This window comes from Rhodamnia argentea, chromosome 3, assembly GCF_020921035.1.
Source record: "Rhodamnia argentea isolate NSW1041297 chromosome 3, ASM2092103v1, whole genome shotgun sequence".
NCBI classification, from domain to species: Eukaryota; Viridiplantae; Streptophyta; class Magnoliopsida; order Myrtales; family Myrtaceae; genus Rhodamnia; species Rhodamnia argentea.
Window position 1 is genome coordinate 1,865,012 of NC_063152.1, and position 24,898 is coordinate 1,889,909.

The 24,898-nt window shown below is 39.8% G+C and overlaps 2 protein-coding genes and 1 long non-coding RNA gene across 6 annotated transcripts in view; 2 read left to right on the forward strand and 1 right to left on the reverse strand.

The window, feature by feature from the left end:
- The first annotated feature begins 697 nt into the window (after positions 1-697).
- LOC115754971 lies at positions 698-5,895 on the forward strand. Its single transcript, XR_004017031.2, has 3 exons — positions 698-825; positions 4,494-4,498; positions 5,768-5,895. It is a non-coding gene; the product is annotated as an uncharacterized LOC115754971 (long non-coding RNA).
- Positions 5,762-10,696, reverse strand: LOC115754968 (membrane-bound transcription factor site-2 protease homolog). The gene is made up of 10 exons (XM_030694169.2): positions 10,207-10,696; positions 9,943-10,008; positions 9,787-9,853; positions 9,590-9,676; positions 9,403-9,506; positions 7,740-7,887; positions 7,568-7,648; positions 7,006-7,467; positions 6,587-6,910; positions 5,762-6,057 (listed from the first exon to the last, which is right to left on the reverse strand). Exons 1-10 carry the CDS (start codon positions 10,374-10,376, stop codon positions 5,896-5,898), a joined length of 1,671 nt encoding a protein of 556 aa, XP_030550029.1. The 5' UTR covers positions 10,377-10,696; the 3' UTR covers positions 5,762-5,895.
- Positions 10,697-11,919: 1,223 nt separating this feature from the next.
- LOC115754969 (actin-related protein 2/3 complex subunit 2A) overlaps positions 11,920-24,898 on the forward strand; it is a 41,027-nt gene continuing 28,048 nt past the window's right edge. The window contains exons 1-10 of one of the 4 annotated variants that reach the window (XM_030694170.2): positions 11,926-12,120; positions 13,528-13,594; positions 13,711-13,918; positions 16,428-16,597; positions 16,910-16,987; positions 17,154-17,286; positions 17,364-17,455; positions 17,793-17,849; positions 24,175-24,246; positions 24,326-24,497. In XM_030694170.2, coding sequence (XP_030550030.1) covers positions 12,059-12,120; positions 13,528-13,594; positions 13,711-13,918; positions 16,428-16,597; positions 16,910-16,987; positions 17,154-17,286; positions 17,364-17,455; positions 17,793-17,849; positions 24,175-24,246; positions 24,326-24,361 — 975 coding nt within the window. In that variant the 5' untranslated portion in view covers positions 11,926-12,058 and the 3' untranslated portion in view covers positions 24,362-24,497. Of the gene's footprint in view, positions 12,121-13,527; positions 13,595-13,710; positions 13,919-16,427; positions 16,598-16,909; positions 16,988-17,153; positions 17,287-17,363; positions 17,456-17,792; positions 17,850-24,174; positions 24,247-24,325; positions 24,498-24,898 lie in introns of those variants that run through there. The other 3 variants (XM_030694171.2, XM_030694172.2, XM_030694174.1) reach the window with 3 other exon arrangements.

Consider the following 24,898-nt stretch of genomic DNA (forward strand, 5'->3'; position numbering starts at 1 on the left):
GAGCCCAACCCCGTCATGAGAGGGCTTGACTGAAAGCTATATAAACAGCGCTGATGGAGGAAAATGGATCGTCGCTATTCTGCGTCAAAAAATTTTGCACAAGAACGATCCATTTTAGCTATGTGGATGTTGAGTTACCTTTTTCGCCGGCTTACATCGAGTCTTTTCTCTTGAAGTACCGTGGCAAAATCTCTCCTTTGCCGCCAAGAGTCGGATAAAATATCCGGCTTCACGAGAGAATTTCATGCTGTGTTTAGAGAGCTCGTGGGGCCTTGCGTTGGGCTCTAAGCTAAACCCAGTCCTTTTCCAACATTACTCCTTGTACCGGATCTGCCAATTTGACAGCAAGAGAGCACACCCCAATGTCCTTCCTTGGCCATCTGCACATTGTCTCCCAAAATTCGACACTTTCCCTCCCTAAATTCACCGCTACCCACTGTTCAATAGAAACTCTAGAACAGAAGTTCGGTTGCCAAATTTTACTGCTCCACATGAAATGACATGCACTGAGAATGGGCGCAATATGCAGCCGCCCGTACCTCAAGGACTTAACGAATGTGCTCCGTTGGCGAGAAGGATTTCATTTCATATCCTATCCATTACGTTAGCCCAAAAATTGTGGTCCACTAGCTAGTTCGGCCCTTCAACCAGTCCGTCCTAAGAGCAAGTGACAAGATCCTCCTAAATTGGAAACATTCACGAGTTTTCTCACCGGATTGCTTCCTCAAGGTATCACATTCTTGAGTAAGGTTCTCCCTGCTAGCGTGTGTCTACGATGGATGATAGTCAATCTAAGTCACATCGTGAGGATGGCTAGCATTGTGTGTGTCACAAAGTTGATTAGAGAACCCGCGGTAAATAGGCAAGAGAGGAGAAGTAAAAGACGAGAAAACGAGAGGAGAAGAAGATAGGAAGAAACAAAGGTAAAGCCAAAAGAACGGCTCTCAATGTCTGTGTTCTTTGTACCCTACACCTATCGCAATATATTATATAACTTGTGCAATGACCATAATGCCCCCCCGTAAGTAGAAAGAAATAAAATCTAGAAAACACTCAAGTAACGTAACACTCCCCCTCAAACTGGAGCATATAGGTCACCCATGCCAAGCTTGGTTTAATCACTAACAAATGCAGGACGAGACAACGCTTTGGTGAACATATCAGCAAATTGATCTCTAAAAGCAATGTAAGGAGTAGCAACCAATTTCTGCTTCATAGCATCACGAACAAAGTGATGACCAACTTTTATATGCTTAGTTTGCTTAAGAAAAATAGGATTCCCAGCAATATAAATAGCTACTTGATTATCATATATCATATCAATTGGTTGATTAGTAAAAACTCATGGAGAAGGGATTCTAACCACAATAATTTAGCCACAATACATGCCATGGCACGATATTCAACCTTTGCACTAGATCCGGCAATGGTAGTCCGCTTCTTGCTTCTCCAAGTAATCAAATTACCACCAAGAAAAGTGCAATACCTAGTCGTAGACCGCCGATCACACACTAATCCAACCCAATCAGCATTCGAATAGCCAACCAAAGTAGAAGAACCATTCGGTTTATAATCAATCACTTACCGGGAGAGCCTTTAAGGTTTCGAAGAATGCAACAAACAGCATCCCAATGAGCCTTCTTGGGTGACTCTATAAATTGACTCACCACACCAACAAGAAAGGAAATGTCGAGACGAGTAACTGTAAGATAAATTAGTTTCTCAACTAAACGCCGATATTGATGCTTATTTTCAATGTCATCTCCATCATCAAACTCCAACTTTTGATTTGAATACATAGGAGTATCCACTAGCTTGAATGCTAGTGTACTAGTCTTAGAGAAAAAAAAAATATCAAGAACATACTTTTGCTGAGATAAATTTATACCTTTCGTGCTTCGTAAAACTTCAACATCCAGAAAAATACCTAAAAACTTCCAAGCCTTTAATTTGAAACTGCTATTAAAGAAAAGATTTGACCTCAAAAATGCCAATGACATCACTGCTAGAGACGATTATGTCATTCACATATACATACATCAAGAATGACCATCCCCGACTCCTCATGAACAAAACCATAATGATCAAAATAACACCGGTGGAAACCACACTTGAAGATCATTGAACCGAATTTCCCAAACCATGCTATTAGAGACTGTTTTAACCCATAAATGGCCTTATGCAGCCAACATACTTTACTATCATTCTCCCCCCGAGCAACATACCCAGGAGGTTGCTTCATATATACTTCCTCCGACAAATCGCCATAAAGAAAAACATTCTTCACATCCAGTTGATATAATGGCCAATCATAATTCTCAACAAGAGATATAATAACATGAACAGAATTGAGACGTGCCACAGGAAAATGTCTCAAAATAATCCATCCCATAAGTTTGAGTAGAACTTTTAGCAACAAGCTAGACCTATGCTTAACTAAGCAATCTGGGTTGTATTTGATAGTGTACACACACTGACACTTCACCACATCTTTCCCAAGAGGAAGATCAACTAAAGACCATGTTTGGCGGGATTCTAGAGCTTCCATTTTCACATTCATAGCTCTCTTCCACTCAAGGTGAGACAAGGCCTTAGTGGTAGTGGTAGGAATTGTGTGAGTATGTAATGATAGAGCAAAGTCATGTGATGGGGAAGGAAGATATGAGAGAGACATATAATGCTCAATAGGGTAAGCAAAAGAGTATTTTTGTGTACAAGTCATCGGATCATAGCACCGATTTCCCTTTTGAGTATGTGAATACTTGAAAAAAAACACATTTCTTGACACGATGGGATAATTTATCAGCACCGGGACATAAGTTATGGACAAATGAGATACATCCAAAGACGCGAGGGGTAAGAGGGAATGATGAATTGTTAGAAAACACAACACTTTATGTTGACTGATTATGGAGGATGGTAGAAGGCATACGATTTATTAAGTAACAGGAAGTAAGGATCTCCAAAATAATTTTGGACTTGCATAAAAAACGAGAGTGAACGAGCGGCTTCCAAAAGATGATGGTTCTTTCTCCGAACCTCACCATTCTACTGAGGAGTATAAGTACAACTTGTTTAATATTTAATGGCAAGATTAGAATAAAATGAAGAAACTAATTTCTGTGAGTATTCTAGAGCATTATCGGTTCGCAAAATTTTAAGTAATATATTAAACTAATTAGTGACGTCATGATGAAGTAATTGAAAAACAGATAAAAATTTAGAATGATCATGAAGCATATAGAGTCATGTAAGACAAGAATAATCATCCACAAAATAACGAAGTACTTAAAACCATTTCTACTAGCAATACGAGTAGGCCCCCAAACATCCAAATGAATAAGTTCAAGTAAAGTAAATGCATGAGAGTCACTACGACTAGGAAAAGAGCTATGATGATGTTTCCCAAGTTCACAAGCCTCACACTCAAGGATAGAAATTGATTTACACGCAGGAATTATCCGATTTAACTTAAATAGAGTCCTAAATGAGAATGCCATAATAGGGGACTAGTAGAACACTAGAGCACTCGGCATCAATAGTAGAGACACCGTCTAGATAGTAGAGTCCATCACGTTCATGCCTTCCACCAATCGTCTTCTTTGTCAGAAGATCTTGAAATATGCAAGAAGAGGGGTAAAATGTAACGTAACAACTAAGAGCTTTAGTTAATTGACTAATAGTGTGACATCCCTTGTCCCACATAGCTTAGGAGGGGAGTCTTGGGCTAGTTTATATGGTAATGGGCCCTCTAGACTTGCAAGACGCGTTTTTTTGAGGGTTGTATGGGCGGCCCTCGGAAGAACAAAATTGTGAGGATTGTGTGTCCAAAGTGAACAATATCTTGCAAGTGACGCAATGAAAGCGTGGTGGGCCCAAGCCGTTACAAACAGACAACAAATTCAAAGGAAGTTGGGAAACATGCAAGACAGAAGACAGAGATAACAAAGGTGTGAGTGAAATACTCCTTGATCCAATCACCCAAGTAGAGGAACCATTAGCTAAAATAACTTGAGATAAAAGGCTAGAGTTATGGTGAGAAGATAATAGTTCTTGCTTACCTATCATGAGGCTAGAAGCTCCCGAGTCAATGACCTAAGTGCTAGGAGATAAAGTAGAGAAAATAGACATGTTATACGTTTGCGCAAGAGTTGAAGTAGATGAGGAATTGGAAGCCTCTAGTTGCTGGATACGCTTGAGAAGTTGTGTAACTAGATCATCCCGAGTCGCAGACTTAGACGAACTAACCTCGGTTGGGATAGATGGATTCGTGTCACCGGAAGACACATTTCCAAGCCTCCCTTCGGACACAACATTATTTACAAGAACAATCGCCGAGCATACTCAAGCTTTGCCATGCTTGGCACAACAAGTGTTATGACCAAATTTGCCACATGTACATCGATATCTGTCTCGATCAAAACTTTGTCCACTACTTCCACCACCACGACCACAACCTCCACTACTAGCCACAAGTGATGTATTGTCTTTAGATAATGTAGAAGATGTAGAGATAATGCGCCGCATCCGACAAAAATCTTCATTCATGAAAGAAACTTTCTCTCCAGCAAGAAGCCGGCTCTTCACGGGCTGCAAGTCAGCATTCAACCCGGTAAAAATTGGCCACTTGAAATTCAGCTCGTTGTGTCTTTAGTCTCTCAAGATCAGTAGTGATGGGTTGATAAAGATTGAGTTCTTCCCACATGCCTTTTAAAGCACCGTAATACTCTCCAAGAGAGTTGTCCCCCTGTTTAAAATTAAAAATCTTTTCGTATAATTCATAAACTCTAGACATGTTTTTGTCTTGTGAGTAGCTCTCCATAAGATCATCCCACACTCCCTCGGCAGTTGTGTGGAACATCACATTAGCAGTAATTAATGGTTCCATGCTATTCCATAACCATATAAAAAATGTGTCATTCTCTCTCATCCAATTACTATACTCTTTAGCATTAGCATCAAGCGATCGGTTGTAAGATAATTGAGTTTCCCTTTGGCATCAACATAAACTTTGTCATCTTGAGCCCACAACAAGTAATTAGAGGCCCCATTTAATTTAATAATGGTAATCTGAATATTAGCATTGTCTGTAGAAGATTACTAATATTCATGATGATAATCTCGAAATAAATATATATCTACCACAAATCAAGAAGACCGAAACTTCAATGCAAGAAATAACACAGTCCTTCGCTCGGTATAATCAATACCAACAATCGTGTATTTTTGATGAAAATCATATGATACCAATCGATCATAATCGACGAAATATTCTAATCCTTCAACAACTGATTAGTAAGTATTGCAATTTATAGCTGCAAATAGATCCATAACCGCAAAGAGAACCTAATGAATTTGATTTCTCTTGGTCTTATATGAATTGAGACTAGGAGAGAAAATAGATAGAAATTGCAGCTTTATGTGGCTGCGCACCAGAGAAGGAAAAAGGGTATTAAGGGACTCTCAAACTAGCAATACGATCAAGGAATCAGGTAGTCCAATTTGCTCTTATACCATGTCACAAAGCTGCTTAGAGAAACTGCAATAAATAAGCAAGAGAGAAGAAGGAAAAGAGGAGAAAACGAGAGGAGAAGAAGAGAGAAAGAAACAAACGAAAAGCCAAAAGAACGGCTTTCAATTTTTGTGTGTTATGTACCCTACACCTACCGCAATATATTATATAACTTGTACAATGAACATAATGCCCCCATGTAAGTAGAAAGAAATAAAATCTAAAAAACACTCAAGTAACGTAACAGTGTATAAGTTACAAAAAGAGTAAACCGAAAAAACAAGCAGATGGGTACTACTTAATTGAGTCTCTCTGTGCAAACTCTGTATGTTTGCACGGATCCATGAAACCTAAGTTCTCAATCCATATGTAACATCCGGAGCTCAAAGAAAGGCTGTGTGAACCATCCTCAACAAGGCAATGATAGACATCACCGTTCCAGTCCAAAGAATTACTCGGAGAACTCTCTCTCTTTCCCTTGGACTCAGCAAACCACTGTAGCAAAGACCTGCTTCCAAGATGGATTCTCCATCCAACAGGAACACCTAGTAAAACACATACTGCCATGATTAGAACACAAAATCTAATTGGACATTCACATGCGCTTGCGTGCTAATCCCCCACCATACAAACTTCAATCATGGATAAGACCACAACTTGGGAAAAGATATTTGGCAACTGCAAGTGATTGATGATTGAGAGAAAAACTTACAATGACTGCAACAATCCTAAAGATCAGCATAAATGCAAAAATGAAGGGATAAGAAGTAACTTGCAATCAACCCCAAGTCGAGGAGGTTCTTTTGCAATTTTCCTAATTGTTGCAAAAACTTTGGAGAAGTTCATGCGTCCACCCGAGGTAACTGCTTTGGAAAATACCCATCTGACTCACAAAGCAACCCATCTACCCAAAATTCTTTATTCTATTCATTTTCCTGAATCAGTTGAGAGCATAAAAAATTTGAAGATGTGAAGGAAAGAAAACCAGTGTACTTTCAACATGAGCACTATGAGCCCATCTCAGCACGTGATAGTAAATAAAAGAAATGCTTGATGAAGTAAATGTAAACTTACTGGTAAACCATTGACAATAGCTAGCATTAGAGAGACATGGAAGGTGCATGTCAGAATCTTTTCCAGAACATATGGGAGATATGTGCCAATCCCAAATGCCCAGCGTGGTTGATACGCTGTTAACCAAACTGAATTTGCCAAGGGTATCAAGTCACCGACATAAACAAACCTTCCACTGCAGTTTGGTTCTGTTGATAGAGAAGTCCAAGAACTTGGATCTAATTTTCTAATGGATTGCAAGCATTCTTTAGAATAGGGGCTTGCATATGTGATCTCAATCCATGTTGAACCTGGACCCCGTATTGGAGCTAAGCAAGATTCATCCTGCAGGCATTAGAAGAGTTTCAGCTGCAGTTATGTCCTCCAAGATGACACCTCATAAACCAAAAACTGCAAGACGCTTTATATTGAAAAGAAACCTCCGAACAGATGCAGCTGCTTCCATTGGTGACAGCTTCGAGCCACCCAGTGCCGCACTTTTTAAGCTTGACAATTTCCTGTGAGTTCAAGCAGTATGTGTGGTCTCTTCTGATTGCAGCACCATCTCCAGGGTGGTCATATAACAAACTTGTTTCTGAGCAAGGAGTCCTAGTAAAGCTGCTAAAGTCGTAAGGACAAGTTGATATGTTATCTACCAATAGAATCTTCTCACTTCCTTTTATTAAAACATTGGGGACACAATATCCCTTCTCACCATAGCCTTCCCTAACATCTATGTTATGTTTAGCATAGTTTGATTCTGGAAATGCAACTCCATCAATCAAAGCACTCAGATCCACCCACTCTTGCGGACTGTGAATGGGTACGCCATCCACTGACAAGATCATGTCACGAGGAGATAGGTAACCATAGAGAGGCGAGGAATTGGGCACATCTAAAACCTATTCCACATTGAAAGCAAATATCGTCAAGGAGATGATCAAGCAGAAAATAGCACACCAGATAACTTGAATCAAACATAGGAAAAGATAATGCATCTACCATAGGGTTTTCACCATGTATGTACATGGGCGAAAGGATCCATGGTAAGAGTAGCAATGTTAATCCACAGATTGCACATATCTGGATAGAAGAAAAAGGATGTGAGTTTTTGAAATAAAAGAAGTTGGCAGAATTAGATTTGTGTACTCAAATATAGAAGTTTCTATATTACCACGGCATTATGCCATATACCAGCACAGTATATGCGAAGAGCTGAAAATTTTGGCACTGCCTGCAGCAGCTCATAATCAAAGGCCACCAGGGCACCAGGAAACAATACCGCTACAAAAATGGCAACATAATCTGCTTGCATACCCTCACTGCTTTCCATTGAACAGGTGCCTATAAAATGTCATGAGAACCTAGAGTTTCATAAATTTAAGGAAAAGAACTTCTAGGTGCAAACAATCTGTCCAGTCAGGCACTCAATATGAGATATGACAGACAATTTCATACCAGAAGCAGAACTTAAATTGGTAATGTCAATCAATACGGCGCGTCCTTATCATTGTTGTCTATTTACACATCTTCCTCTCTGGTTTCTTAATCAACCACAATGTAATTTCCCATAGTTGAATTTAAAATTCAAGAAATCGATTATTTTATTGAATAACAACAATAGTTACTTCAGTACAATAGTATCTACAAGAGTCAATATATCACCAGTTCTCTCTTTGCCTTTTCAAATTAATAAGTTTGGTTCTCAATAAAGGTAATGGCGAATAGAGGCAGTCTAGCACCACTACATTATTCTTTTTAAGATCATAACTATTAGCTACTGTCATTTCTAAGCATTCCCTTTTACTCCCCCTCCTCTTTCATTATTCTTCAAATCGATCATTCCATATTTATTAAATTCAATCGTTAAATGTGACCGTGACTTGTAATTAAACAAAGTCAAAATTCACAAAGGTTCTTGGCTATGCAGCTGGTACCCCTCACGCTTGGAGCTTTCTTCTCATGCAGTGAGCTGACCAAGCAATTTTACATGCTCTCCTATTTTTGCTGCATAAGGTGTGAAAGACTCTCAATAAAGGTAATGGTGAACAGAGGCAGTCTAGCACCACTACATTATTGTTTTTAAGATCATTACAAAGTTAACTGATAGTCTTGCTTATGATTAACAGTTACTGTCCTTTCTTAGCATTCCATATTTCTTAAATTCAATTGTTAAATGTGACTGTGACTTGTAATTAAACAAAGTCAATATTCACACAAGGTTCTTGGCTACGTCAGCTGGTACCCCTCACGCTTGGAGCTTTCTTCTCATGCAGTGACCCGACCATGCAATTTTACATGCTCTCCTATTTTTGCCGCATAAGGTGCGAAAGTGGGTTGATGATGTTCATACCAGGTTTAGCACCCCTGAAACTGGCACCTGACAAGTCCTTGACCTCAAGTAAACTTGCTACCTTTTAACTGTGAACGTACACCAGATTCTCAAGCTAAGATGTGAAAACTGCACAGATTCCATTAAGGATTCATAGTCTTATTTTGCTGTTCTATACTTTCTTCAAAACCCATGTGGCATCCATATAATTCAAACGAAGAGATTACGGTACTCTATTCATGTCCAAGATTCCATGAGTTTATTAATATAAACATTCTCTGACCATAGTAACTTCCAGTTATATCTGAACTGAAGTATCTGGAACAAGATTCCACTTGATAGTCACAAATGTTTGAACTACTTGGTGCATTTTTTGGCTTGTGATCCTCTGGGGCTTACAATGGCTTTATGTCTTTGTTTATGAAGATCTTGCAACTAGCACCTACAACATGATTCACTGATGAAGAGGCATTGACAAGTTTAAGGATCAACTTCAGGAGCTGACCTTGCAGCAGCGACAGCATGCCCAAATTCATGACAGGACACGGATATCAAGGTTGAGAGGAAAATATATCCAGCATCAGCAAGGGAGATGGTCATATCAGAAACCTGGAGAGCATTTTCATGTTACTCTTTGCTCAAGCTGTTTGTCATGTGCCAAATGAAATCTGAGCCGAACAAAGCAACCTAACCATGGGAGAAAATCCAAACAGCAGACTGCCAAGCTCCACTTTGCAGTGAAGAACATGCAATGACCGAGCTAACTCACAAAGGAGACCCTGGCCATCCACCAAGTTATTGCACCGAATTCAAGGAGACACCGGCATTAGCAAAGTTACCAATAACCCGTGGAACAAGCGATACCCGAAATAGAAGGTTCAGAACAGACCAGAGCAATGCCGAGCAATGCCGTGAGCGCAAATCCAACACCGATGGAAAACCATAGGCGAAAATACCTGCACGTTCCAGGTAGCTTAATGTACCACAGAAAGCCTACACCTTCCAACAAGCAGAATAACATGACACGACAACAAGAGGAGAGAACCTGGAATATCTTTGGCCAAGACGAAGAAGCGGCTCATTCAGGGCATAGATTTTGAAATCACAGTACCTGACATCAGCAAGAACAATGTTTCAAGAGATCAAGAAAGAACAAAATCACCTTACCAAAAAAAAAAAAAAAAAAAAAAGAAAGAACAAAATCACTATATAACCCATGCGTTAGCCGAAGCTAATCATGCCCATCCTTCCTGCCATAGGAGAATTCATGCTCCAGAGAGAGAGAGAGAGAGAGAGAGAGTATAAGTACCAACAAGAACAGGAGGCAGTAATGGTGTTGTTGCTGTTGCGGAGACGACGATAAGTGGTGGGCGTGGGGGATGTGGGGCGGACAAGGGGTAACGAACCGGCACCACCGCCGTCGGCATGCCTCTCCGCCCTTCCGATCCCGAACCTTCTCGATCGTCTTCCTCGTCCCATCCTCCTCTTACCCCGTCATTACTCACGAAGGCAGCGAGCTCAGGCTCCCCGAGTTGCCAGCAGCAACAGCCGGTTCAGAGAGAGAAAGCGAAGGGCTTTGAAGATCGCGGGGCGACCCGACTGCGTCTGGGACTGAGCCACTCGCTCGCTAGCTCACTCGACGAGATGGGTCAACCATGGCCTCATCTGCAATGGCGAAAGGAGTAGGCTTTAGGATCGATGCGCTCTCTCTCTCGCTCTCTCTCATCACATCTGTGTTCCTCTTCCCGACAACATCCGGATCCGAGAAGCCAATACAAGATGGCGGTTCAGGCTTTTTAGTTTTACCCTCCCCGTTTTCTTTTTCTTCCAACATTTCATTTTTCATATGGATCTTAATCAAACCATATTCGAAAATTAATGTAAAACATATTTACTTAGGATATGATTAACACTAATTATGGACATTATCATTATCATAATTCATCCATCACTTGGCTATCTTGCTTTTTTTAGCTTTTTCGAGTGCTGAGTACATTAGATTTTGATCGAAGGGGATTATGTTAGAGCTCAATCGGGAGTGGGTCAATTTTCGAGTAGGCTTAAAGGTTTTAAAGAGGATTACAATTTGACATCTCTTTAAAGTTCAAATGGATATAAAAAGTAATAAAAATTTATAAAAAGGTGAACACTAGAATAATTTAATCCCGATGTTACTATCTATAATATGCATAAGTGCGTTACAATTGGTTGAAAAATGTAGGTCAATGATATTTCTTGTGACGACATCAAACTAATTGTTTCTCAAGTTATATGTAGGCATTTATTGGTTAAGAAATTCTGATATGTCTAAAACTTACCCATTTTCTGTTTTTTTCGGTTGTCAATGAAAAGTACCTGTAAATGTGTTGGGTTACCAAAAAAAAAAAAAAACATGTGTTGGGCTGCTTTGCTAAAAGCACATGCCTTAAGAAAATTAAGAGCAAAAACCTGTCATAAATAAAATTAGAGAAAGAAATCAACATATGTATATTTTTATTTTTTTCATTTCGAATAAAAAAAATAAGAGAATTAAAAAGAACAAAGAAAATGAATAAGTCTCCATTAAAAGTTATTTTAGGAAAAAATTCAAATAATAATTTAAAGTGGATCTTATTCTAAATAAGGGCCTGAAGTGTTTTTTTTTTGTTTCAAAGAAATACCTTATCAAGGGTATTTTCATCATTTTATTTTTTAAATCTTTTCTTTTTTTATTTCATTTTTTTCCTCACCGACCTAGTCTCCCGAAACAAAGAAAAAAAGAAATAGGAAAAAATAAAAGAAAAAAGGAAAAAGAAACAAAAAAAGAAAATGTCATAATCTTTGAAATAAAGAGGCCATTTCAGTCTCTTTTTTAAAATAAGACTCATTTTAAGTCTTTATTTAAGAAAATGAGAGCATTTTAGGTCTTTATTTGAAATTTTCTTAAAGTTTTATTTATGGGTTATGGAAAATCATCATCTTTTTCGAAAAATAGATAATACAAAGACATTTCCGTTTTCATTTTCATGGAAAGCTTGAAAAGGAAAAAGAAAGGGGACAAAGAACATCGAATAAGGCTTGCGCCGGGCGGAGGTGGAAGAAGTAGAGAGAGAGTCGCCCCCGCGCGCACTCACTCCGTCCGAAGTTGAAAGGCGAGCGAAGAAGCGATCGGATCTCCGGCGATGATACTGCTCCAGTCCCACTCCAGATTCCTGCTCCAGACCTTGCTCAATCGCCTTCGAGAGTACGCAATCGCTTCTTCTTCTTCTTCTTCTTCTTCTTCTCGCTCCCCTCTTTCCCTGCCGCCGTTCTTTCCCTCCTCTCCTTTCGTCCTGCGCTGTCTTCGCGCCGATGCGTTGATTCTGTCGGCGGCGCCTTCTGCAGCTGTTTCGTGTTGATTGATCTCTTCGGTCGTGTGGAACGGTTTGTAATTGCTGAGACTCCTCTTCTGGCATTCCAAAATCTGAGGTTTCCATCGATTAGGCCGGGGATGGGAGTGCGGAGCGTGAGTTCATTAAAATGGTGGAGACGCACGTATGGTGTTCTGCGTTATCGGATAATGCCGTTTAGACTCGAGCGCACATCCCCTGAGCCGTACGATGAGGTCGATGTTGAACGTTGATACATTGTGCACAGATGGTTATGGTCCACGAAATTAGTGCCGTTGAGACAGAGAGTGTTTTGGTAGATTCCTGGACAGTCGAAAGAAGGTAGGACTAGGGAAGGGTTTGTTCGAGGGAAAGTTAGCGTAACCCCAGTGGAGATGTGATGAGGGGGGCTGGTTGAAGTGGTTTACGGATGGAATTATTGCGGCTTTTATACATCTCCGTGAGAAGATGACACCCTGTGAGGGAAATTCAGGTTAAAAGAGGTAGGGAAAGGCCTGTAGAGTGTGGATGGATGGAGGCTTTGAGGAGAGATTTATGTTACTTTGATCCCACTGAAGATCTCATATTAAACAGTGTTAGGCCATAAGAGGATGTATGCAGCAGCTGATCTAATCCATTCAGAAATATCTTGGTGTTTATTGTTATGATTACATTTGGGCCGTCCAAGTTTGGATACCTTTTCCCTCGTTGTTTCTGTTTTTCTAGTTTAACTCACACAGCTCTTCAATGTACTCCAGATATCAGATATATGTTGTGATAGCAGACTGGCAGTTGTGCTTAATCATATGTGACCGACAGATGCCATTTTCGTGGGGCCAACTTCAAGAGATGATCTTGGCTTCTGATTTCTACTCTTCTTTTTTTTTTTTCACACTTTTACAAGCAAATGGGTTAGCTATGCCAATCAAACTTCAAGTGAGAAGAACAGTGTACTATGAGGTCTGGCAACAGATTTGGTTCATTTTTCTGTTGGCAAAAGTTTGCTTTTTTGTAAATGTAGGAAATAAGCTTGAAAGAGTGAAATGACTGGGGTTAAAGTGAGACACTTCCGAATTTTTAAGAGGCTAATTTCAATTAACCTCTAATCGTATGAGATTCTTAACATAGACGATGTAGTCAATCTTATAATTCTAATTTTTCGATCTTGCGATGTTGAATGAATACTCTTTCTTTATCAACTAAAATGTACATATTAATGCAGCTTATTTGGTTCTTGTATTCATTTTTGATGACCTCGATATGTCTATTCTTTTATTTTGTAGTATTGAGAAAGGAGTTGAACTTGATTATCACTGGGTTGAGTTTGATGACATCCGATATCATGTCCAGGTAATTTGTAATCTGCCTAATGAAAACAAATATAAGTGAGATTAGCTGATAGATTTAGTTTTTTTGTCATAATTGTAAATGGTGGATATCCTTGCCTTAGTTGGAGCATTTTGTAGGTCTCAATGAAGAATCCACATCTCGTGCTGCTGTCGCTTTCATTACCCACTCCACCTCCAGAAACTGATTTTCCTGGTGGACTTCCTTCTGGAGCCGTTGAAGCTGTAAAAGTTGCATATGCTGGTGTTGTGCAAATTCTTGATCCTCCTAGGGATGGCTTTAACCTCACATTGAAACTAAATTTTTCGAAATTTCCTCCAAATGAAGGTTCAGCAAGTTTCTTTCTTAAGGTCATCATAGCTTGCTACGGATATGATGCAACATTCATCAGCTCTTTTCTTTGAGAAGGATACCCGCATTGATGATATTTTTACTGTTTAACCGTTGACTTATATCTACCCCTAGTTTTTGAGACCTTGTACAATAGAGCTCCCCAAAGTAGAAGAAATGTGCGGCTTAGTCAACACCATTAATGGGCAGGTTCATCACAAAAAATTATGGTGTTTTGTTGTGGGATTGAGTTTCAGTAATTAATCCAGTGTTGCCCACTATACCAAAATAAAGTGCGGACAAAATTAACGAGACAAGGACCCCATGTATTGTTGAGGCAAGGACATTAATGAATGCTGTGGTTTAAATAGAACGATCATCAATGGGTTTTGCCAGACTAAGTTTATAAATGGACTGGTCACCTATTTCAGTGTCTTTTCTGACTGGAGCTGGTTTTTTACAACCCTTTTTTTTTTAGTGCTGACAGAAATCTCCCAGTAATTAATTGTTTTGCTGGGGACCAATTGTTGTGTTGACGAATGAGTCTTAGACTCTTAGTTGGACTCCTACTTGGTTAGCATAGATGGGTCCACACGCGTGCCCACATTATTGTCCTTTTGATAGAGTTGGATTCAAATTTGACTGAAGTCTAGCAGGAAGAGGATCTTTCATTTGTTTCCTTGATACTACTGGATGGGTGTTCTCTTCATTGTTCACAACTAGAATCACTGTCGCTTGGAGTGCTAGTGTATGGATACATGTACCTTGCATATGTCCATGCATGCCTGTGCATACTATATACTCCTGGTTTGTGAGGCTTGGGGAGCTCTAGGATTGATATGTGGTATCTTTTCATCATGAAGCTGATGAATTTTTATCTTGACTTCAGTTAAGACCATCTTTCCCCCCAAAATCTTATTGCCCAAATCCTGACTTATTAGCCTCCAAGTAAAGAAAGTCAACTCTCACCCTTATACATTTATGTTCTATCATCCCAATAGTACCCTGCGAGGATTCGGAACATCTTTGGGTCAAGAATACAGCTTAATGTCGGAGTATTGTGAGCCTTCAAACTTCAAGGACCAAAGAGTTTCATCAGGATATGTGCCACTGACTTCGAACTAGAGATTGAATCATAGTGCATATGGACCTTGATGCTTTTCATCTAGAGCTATCTTGCATTTATCTCTTTCTTAGCCTTCTGAAAGTATATTAAGTTGAATTGGAGAGGCAACAAGGGCATGCTAACCTGTTTGTAAGATTCAGTTGGAGGATAAAGAGTCTACATGTTGACATTTGCCTTTGTTTCCATGAAATTGTTCAATCCTCCTCAAGTTCAGACTGTACATTGACCCGTTCATCCCCTACTCTTGTGCTGGCACCAAGCCTAGTGCGACCCTTTGTGAAAGAGAGCAGCTTACTTGCCAGGAATTCTATTAATGATACAATACTGTTTCCTGTCCTGCATAGATGAGACACATTTCCCTATTAGACAAATAAGACATTTTTCTCTTCCTTTAGAAGCTCAGTGAAAGTTATTTTGCATTTTCCTGCTATTGAAGGGTGCTTTCTTGGTTGTGATTCAATTTCATTTCTTGAGAAATGATTTTTGAGGTTGTGTATGATGCTGTCTCGACTAAATGAAGTAATATGCAAATGCACCTTGTCTATGCTAGTTGTCTTACTTTGCATTGCCTTTATATGTGCATACACATATATTTAGGCTTTTGAGGCTTCTGATAGCCCAGTAGAGCCACTATCATGCAGTTGGTCCTAAACCATTTAGCATTTTGTTTATTTCTGTGCACCATGTGTCGCATCCTTGCCTATCTAAGCTGTAGTGACATTGTCACCAACTGTATGGTTTTGCAGCCGATTCCTTCAAAGAAAATTTATTTGCATAAGCAGGCTAGTAAAAAGATGAGATCTCGTAACAAATCATGATAGTTACTCAATTAAGCAATCTAAAGGAGCATTATGAATTTCCCTCACCTTTGATATGGAGAAGAGATTCATTAGGAGCATGATTGGGTTAATTTTTTCTGTCGTGTTAATGATGATAACTCCAGCACTGTAGTGTCCTTTCGGTGTAGATTGGGGACGTGGACTCTGAGTTCGATGAGATTTTTACTTGATGAAACGTCTACATTGAGTCAAGTAGGTTTAAGGGGTGGGAACCTTTTCTTTTAACATCGTCTTCATTGTTTTCTAGTTTGAGGCACTTTTATGTGCTAAATTTTTTACATTATTGCATGAAGACTCTTCATGCAACTACATTATGCAAATGGATTGTAGTGTCTATATGTAATACTTTAAATGCATTGAGTTTAGCATCCTTTTTCTCATTGCGATAAACAGATTTATCTTCTTTCGTCAAAATTAGAGTTGATTTGTTTCTCTGGATGATGACAAGCTTCCATGTTCATTCATTGGCAGAGCTTGAAGTACTGGTACTTCGTTGAATGCATATTAATCTCACTTTTCTTATTATTGTAAAATCCTGCAGACCGTAGACAAGCTCTCCTGGTTAAGATTGCATCCGTCCGAGAAATAGTATTAGGTGCTCCGTTGCGAGCATTATTGAAGCATCTTGCCACTAAGACAATTTCTTCTGATATGGATCAACTTGTGGCCCTAGTCCATCGGCCAAATGAGTCATTTTTCGTCATTCCGCGGGTATGTGTCCAATGGTCAGTTGTTAATTAGATACAGCATTGTGTTTGTAATGTTTTTCAATGATGGTTTTCACACCTTCAGGTTCTGCACTGCTCTTCAAGTGCAGATGTTATTTCCTGTTCCCTTTCAATCTCTTTGCCTGCTTACCTTCCATTTCAGGCTCCCAGCTAACATCAGATATCTAGTTAATCTCATCTTTGGAAATCCAATCTTCTCGCATCTAGTAATAAAGCTTTGATGCTAAATATATGGGTGTCATTTCTTTTACTTGTTCAAAGGTTGGCCAGTTGATTCTTATTACATCATTTTCAGGTGGACAAGGTAATTGTTGTGTTTCCAATGAGATTTAAGGATTCCATAGACACTGTTCTTGCAACTTCTTTCCTTCAGGTATGGCAAGTTTTCTAGAGTTTACCAGCTTTTGCTGTCTCATTAAGGACTTTTCGATTGACAAGTGAGCTAGCAGAGTCGAGTTTTCCTTTTGCATTTCTCGGGCATTGCTATAAATTCTGTTGCTTGTTTAAATACCCTTACCTCTTGTATCACATTTACACAGGAGTTCGTGCAAGCAAGGCGGACTGCTGGTCTCAACAATGCGCCTCCTTGTTTGTGGTCCTCTTCTCCTCCTCTAGAACTAAATAAAGCCCCTGTGGAAGCATTATCAGCAAATGCTGGGTTTGTTTCTTTTGGTAATTACTGATAAGTTCTTATTTCTTCTGATTGTATTCCTTTTCTTGATTATATAATAACAAGTACTGCAATGCAGTCATTTTCCCTCGGCATGTAGAAGGCAGAAAATTGGATCGTACAGTTTCAAGTCTTTCGACCTTTCATGCCTATGTTAGCTATCATGTTAAGGTGAGTAACATTTAAAAACACGCTGATTCGTATACATAAATAAGGCTTTAAATGACCTTTGTCTGTCTGATGTCATTAACTTGTGTTGCACTATGCCACATAGTTCAACGGAACTTCTTAATTCAATTCATGTAAAGCCGATTTTAATAGACTTAAACAAATATATCTTCGATAAGTTCAAATACCTATTGTTTTGGCCCATAATAAGATTTGGAGGTTGCACTAGAATTGAGAAATGGCTAGGCCTTTTAATTTTAAGTCACCTTTTCTACATTATTTGACATGATTAACTGATGTTTCATTCGTTTAATTGCAATATCTTCGTCATGTATTCAAGTGCTCAGAGGGCTTTATGCATACCCGTATGCGGCGTCGTGTGGAGTCATTAATAGAGGTATGTCCTTCTTAGTTGGTGATTCTTTTTAGCTAGCTTTCCTTTCAATACATGAATCTATCCAGTTCGCAGTTTTAAGTATTCCCAAGTTCTGTGGGTATTCCAGTTGGACAGTTTGTCAATATAATGTCACCTCTAGGTTCTAATGTCAAATGCAACGATAAAATATTTTATCTTAAAGTTCATGTTCGAAGAGGGAGGATACATCAATTTATCTTTGACATTAAGTCTATTGGGTGCCCTGTGGAAATTCTGATCCCTTGGATTTCCCCCCCTTTTTGACATGCCATAACTATAAAACTCACACGAAAAGTTCTTCATATTTCTGTTCCTCAATTAGATACATCTCCAGACTACAGCCTACATATTTCTCTTCAACTGATTTTTCTACCTAAGATATGCTTGAGGGAGGGAGGGTATAAGGAAATCCAAAATGCTATCAAGAGCATATGTTCATAAATGCATTTTTTTGTATTATGTATTCCTAACTATTCTTGGAGCATGAATATCTCATTATTTTGGTTTATCTCTGCTAAAGATAGCTTCGTAAGTTTTTTCTTCTTAATGAAAGCTTGTCACCTATTTGTCAAAATGGAAGCACAAGATTTTTGTTGCTTAAAAATGAAAGGGAGAAAAAGCCCGGTGTCCATTTGGGTTCTACTGCTATATTTGCAGACAACTTTAGGACTTTCCATGGAACACAACCACTACTGTTTTTGTGTGGATTGTATACACTATAAGACCATAGTCTCTTTCCTCATGTTGACAATATCTCTCTAATCCCGTCACCCTTTACTGTAATGGAACAGTTAAAAGCAAGCAGTATTGCTGCTTGTAGTTCTTGAGCTGCAGATTCATTGCTTTTGTTAACAATAAAAGAGTGATTATTTTATTTCCGAGATAAGAAGAAGTACTTATAGGTTTAACCCTAAGCCTGGTATAATTACACATATAACCCCAACTTGCTAATACTCTAAAAGTAATAAAACCAACACTCCTCCTCAAGTCGGAGCATACATATCAAAAAGTCTTAACTTATGACAAATATATGTAACTCGTCCACGTTGAAGAGGCTTTGTGAAAATGCTTGCTGGTTGTTCTTCAGAACGCGTGTGCACCAACCGTATGTCTCCACAGTTCACTTTTTCCCAAACAAAATGACAATCCACCTCTATATGCTTCCTTCGCTCGTGAAACACTAGATTGCTAGCAATATGAATAGCGGATCGATTATCATAACAGAGAGTAGACGATCCGGTCATAGGTATTCCAATCTCGGCTAATAACATACGAACCTGTTGAAGTTCACTTGTAACATTAGCCATAGCACGATACTTGGCCTCTGCACTAGATCGGGAAATAACAGATTGCTTTTTACTTTTCCACGACACAAGATTAGCACCAAGAAAGACATAGTATCCCGAAGTAGACCGGCGATCCATAGGGCAACCAGCCCAATCAGTATCAGAATATCCTGTCACCTCCAAAGATTCGGGGTTAGACTAATGAGCTATACGAAGATGACCTTGATTATGGAACACAAATCCTTAACCCGGAGCTCCCTTCAAATATCGAACAATTTGTAGAGCGGCTTGCCAATGAGTAGTACGAGAAGAGCTCATAAACCGATTCACCACACTAACAGAAAATGAAATATCTGGATGAGTAATGGTAAGATAATTTAACTTGCCTACTAACCGATGATACTTCTTTGGATCATGAAGAAGTTCTCCATGTTCATTATCAAGCCTCACTCTAGGATCCATAGGTGTGTCACCGGTCTTAGTATCATGTAAGCCAACCTCCTTAAGAATGTCGAGTATACTTCCGCTAGGAGAGAGCAATGTTGCCATTAGCACATGCAACTTTGATGCCAAGAAAATATCGAAGACGACCTACGTCTTTAGTGTTAAAACTCCTTTTGGAGAAACCGCTTGAGTCGTTGTATGCTTCGACATCGCTTCCCGTGACAATGTTACCATCAGCATAAACAATAAGAATAACACTTCCTTTTGACGATGACATACTAATTAATGAGTGATCCACACCGCATTGATGCATGCCAAAAGTGATAACCGCATCACCGAAGCGGCCAAACCAAGCACGAGGAGATTGCTCAAGTCCACAAGGAGCCTTTCGCAACCGGCACACCTTCTCCCCTTAAGCAACAAACCCATGTGGTTTCTCCATAAATACTTCCTTGTGAAGATCACCGTGAAGGAGTACATTTTTTACATCAAGCTGATGAAGAGTCCATTGAGATCGAGCGACCAAGGAAATAACGATACGAACAAAAGGAATTTTGGCTCTTGGAGAATAAGTTTCGTTATAGTCAATACTATAAGTTTGAGTATAGTCTTTTGCCACAATACGCGCTTTTAAGCGCTCAACTAAACCATCCGGATGGTGTTTGACAACAAAGACTCGGCGATAACCGACCACTTGTTTATTTCCCGGCAGCGGAACCGGCTCCCAAGTCTTATTATGATGCAATGCAGCCATCTCCTCCTCCATAGCACGAGCCCAACTTGGATGGGCCAAAGCCTCTTGCACACTACTCGGCACGGATACGGATGCAAGGGATGACACAAAGACAGATATCTCGGGGCTTAAGTTATGATAAGACACAAAATTAGAAAGAGGATACCGAGATCGAGTACAGTGAGCAATAGGGGAACCGTTAGGAGACGGTGGAAGAGAATTGGAGCTTGGACCGAAGGTGGTGGCGGTGGAACGCTCGCTGGTGGAGATGTATGTCCCCAAATAGGGCGAGGACCACGTGTATAGACTTGAAGAGGAGTTGAAGTGGTGACCCCTGGATCCGGTGGAGCATCATTAGAATTAATAGGCGGTGGCTTCGGTTGAGATGTAGGTGCTGAGGGTGGCGGAAGATCCATGGTTAATGGTGCTTGAGGATGAACATCGCCAAAATATGCTTGATCATAAAAAAGTCACATCAGCAGAAATATACTCCCGACAACGAGTAGGACTATAGCAGGCATACCCTTTTTGGGTATGAGAGTAACCCATGAATAAATATTTTTCAGCATGAGGTGATAATTTGTCCAATCCCGGAGACAGAATGAACAAAACAAACATCCAAAAATACAAGGACGAACGGACCACAAAGGATGATCGGGATGAAGAAAAGCTTAAGGAATAGCTCCTTTCAACACGGAGGATGGAAGACGATTAATAAGATGACAAGTCGTAAGAAGAGCATAGCTCTAGAAGGACTTAAGACATATGAGTGTGAAGAAGTAGACAACGCGCAACCTCCAAGAAATGACGGTTCTTACGTTCAGTAACTACATTTTGTTGCGGAATGTGAGCACAAGAACTTTGATGTAAAATACCATGAGATTCAAAAAATATAATGAATGTAGAAGAAGAGAAGTATTCACGAGCATTGTCTGTACACAAACGCTTAATAGAATAATTATATTGAGTACGAACTTCATTATAAAATTGGCGAAAAGAATGAAAAACTTCCGGATGATCTTTTATTAAATATAATCAAGTTGTACGAGTACAATCATTAATAAAGGTGACAAAATAACGAAGACCAAATGAAAACTCTTGACTAGGACCTCACACATCGGAGTGAACTAACTTGAATGGTTGGGAAGCATGAGTCGAAACACAAGGGGAAAAAGACATGATGGTGTTTACCCAACCGACTAGTTTCACAATTAAAGCGAAGACCCGAACTATACACAAAAGGAAAACGTCGGAGTACGCCTGGCGATGGGTGACCAAGGCGACAATGTAATCGATATGGATCATTCACGACTTTATTCGGAATCGTTGCAGCGGCAACAATAATATCGGGGTCCAGGATATACAGTCCACCAGCCTCACGCCCTCCACCTATTTCGCGTCTAGTCTTATGATCCCGAAGAACACGAAGATAAAGAAAAGATAATATCGCAATCAAGATCACGAGTAAGAGAACAGATAATAAATTGTCGGGGAAGCTTGGAATATGGTAAACGAAAGGTAAGGAGACAGAGGTACTTAATGATACACAACCTGTACCAGTTACTTTTGAATGAGAACCGTTTGCTAAAGTGACTAACGTAGAAGGAACAGACGAGGTGGATGTGAGAATATGAGAATCACCAGTCATATGATGAGTGGCACCCGAATTAATAACCCAAGGACGAGGAGTAGCTGTACTGGATAGTAGACAAGTAGGATCATTGTGCTGTGTCAAAGTAGTAGTAGGACCAGATACAACACCACTCGCACTCTGTCGTGCTCTAACCAACTCATCATATTTAGCACGAGTCAAGTTTATTGTACCCTGTCCGGAAGATGGTTCAGGTGAAGGAATCTAAGGTTTAGTATCAATAGAGGCATGTAGACCTCGCCGCTCGGGGTAGAAGTCATAACAATAATCGATAGTATGTCTAGAAAGCCGACAATGAGTACAAAAACGGTTTCCACGGCCTCCTCTAGAAGTATTATTATCGCCACCACAAGTGACACCTCGGCCCCGAAAACCATGACCGCGACTACAATAAGAACTCTGCTAGAATTCCAATGTCCACGACCACTACTACGGCCACGAGTCTCTTAACCTTCACGAGCCACCATGGCATTATTGTCCGCCATTGCTGAAGTCTTCAGGCTGGATGTGTAACGAGAAGCCCGAGAATAGACTTCTTCTATGGAAGGAAGAGTGCTTTGAGAAGTTATCTATTGTCGAAGGGCACCGTGATTTGGACGAAGACCGCGGAGAAAGAGCACGGTTATCATATCCGCTTCTCGTTGCTTTATCTGAGTAAGCGTGGTAGCAGGTGGGAAATAAGACTTGAGGCACTAGTACAAAGAAGCAAAATGAGCATAATATTCTGCCAACCCAACATCGCCAATTTTGGCTTCAAATAAAACCTCCCACATATCACAAACTCGACTCATCATTCTATCTAGAATATAATAAAGCACATTTTGTCCACACCTCACGGGCTGTCGCACAATCCATGAAAAGATGGCGAACAGATTCAGCCATACTTTCCCATAAAATGGTACGCAAAGTAGCGTCAACGAACTTCCATTCTTCTAGACTAGCTTGATCTTCGTGTGGTTCTCCTTCAAGTCATTTAGACCGGCGATTGGAGTAAATAAAGGTTGAAAGAGCCATTGACCAAGAAGAATAATTGGTACTGTCCAACTTGACCAAGGTATTGTGTAAACCTGTCATACTATAATATGGACCAAGGATCCCGAACTCGAAGAAGCACTAGCGAGGGCCAATCCTGAAACAATAGATGGAGAACTTGACGAATCAGTAGACATCTCCACAAACCTCTAATCACTAACACTAGGAACTTGACCCGTATGCAATCAAGTAAAACACACCACTTACTATACAACTTCTTCGAGTATCCACAAATATTACTTCAAATTCAGACACAACATTCACACTTCTAACACCACGGAACTCCAAATTCAGTCAAATCTAGTACCATATTCAACGATCCCAGCAGCCACTCCAACTTCACTCACACTAATCACCAATTCAGCCAAAAACATCATCAACTTCAACTCACTCCCACTTCTGACACTAAGATTCACTTCCACAGGTCAGTAAATTTAGCCAAAAAACAGCAAACACATCTCACTTCAACAGATCACTTCCACAAATCACTAAAATTCACTTCCTCGGATCACCAGATTCAACCAACTCAACAAACACCATTCATTCAATCTACATAACAGTAAGCCTCAGAAACTCCCCTGAAGTACAATCATTCGTGAGGAATCAACACATGGAGAGGTCTGAGGCAAGAAAAATCAAGTTCGACAACACTGATTTCTAGGTTTTCTGACCTAGACGACTTCTAGCAACACTAGCTAGTAGTGCGCGACCCCAAAATAAGATCGCATGGTCTGGGCGACTCTGGGCTGAGGTCGCTGAGACCTGGGTGACGCTGGGCAAGGTCGCTGGGACCTGGGCGACGCTGGGTGAGGTTGCCGGAGCCTAGGCGACGCCGATCTTGAGTCTCTGGTGAGATCTACAGAGGCTAACGCTGGGCACTGTTGATTCTAGGATTTACGTTTTGATTTTGGGCTCTGATACCCATGTTAACGATAAAAGAGTGATTATTTTATTTCTGAGATAAGAAGTACTTATAGGCTTAACCCTAAGCCTAGTATAATTACACATATAACCCCAACTTGTTAGTACTCTAAAAGTAATAAAACCTACAGCTTTTAACATGCTAATTCATTTCTTAGAGTTTGGATAGTAGTGATCACAATATATCTTGGAAGCATGATTTGCTCTGCTTGTTATTCATAGTAGACATTATTTTGCCAGGCCTTGGACCGTGCCAAACCCGATGTTGCAGAATCCAAGAATCTAGCAAACAACAGATCCTTCAAGCGACTGGTTAGTCTAAACTTGTTATATTGTTTTACTAAATGAGTGCGTATATTTATGCCATTAAATGAATCCTATTATTTTCCAGAGCCTTAAGGAATCCCGTGCTAATTCCCATTCATGAAGTTGGGATTCTGAATTGAAATTCAAGGTGATGTGCATATGAACCACCAGAAGACCATTTCTTTGGTAACTGTCTGCATGTACATGCAAAATATTGTAAACAGTTGTATCATATTAGATGGAGAAAAGTCTTTGTAGTTGGTTGGTATTACGTTTATATTGCCTGCATTTCAATCCCGTTATAATACTGGTAGTCAATTGATTTTCTTTACTTAACGAAAGAAAAAAAAAAAAAAAAATAGACTGGTGCGGTAACCCTATTTTGTCTGGTATTTATTGATACATTTTTGTAACAATTGAAACACTTCTGCATGCTTCTAATCCATAGTGTTAGCCAATGTGCCAATAAGATTAAGTATGATTTGTGGTTGGTTGTTCACGGTTGGGGAACTTGTAGGTTTGTTCACTGGACTATTGGAGGGTTGATGTTTCTATATTAGCTTTGTAGGGGGTCGAAGTCCTAATCTGACCTTATGGCAATTGAGGGGGTTGAAGTCCTAATCTGACCTTATGGCAATTGAGGCATAGCCTATCTGCA

What these genes read in the sequence shown, in the direction of transcription:
- LOC115754968 (XM_030694169.2), bottom strand. Translation starts at nt 10,376, where the DNA reads ATGGGACGAGGAAGACGATCGAGAAGGTTCGGGATCGGAAGGGCGGAG. An exon ending in CATTGCTCGGCATTGCTCTG is followed by an intron (nt 9,677 to 9,786) that starts GTCTGTTCTGAA and finishes GTGGATGGCCAG; the next exon opens with GGTCTCCTTTGTGAGTTAGC. An exon ending in GTATATGGCATAATGCCGTG is followed by an intron (nt 7,649 to 7,739) that starts GTAATATAGAAA and finishes TCTTCTATCCAG; the next exon opens with ATATGTGCAATCTGTGGATT.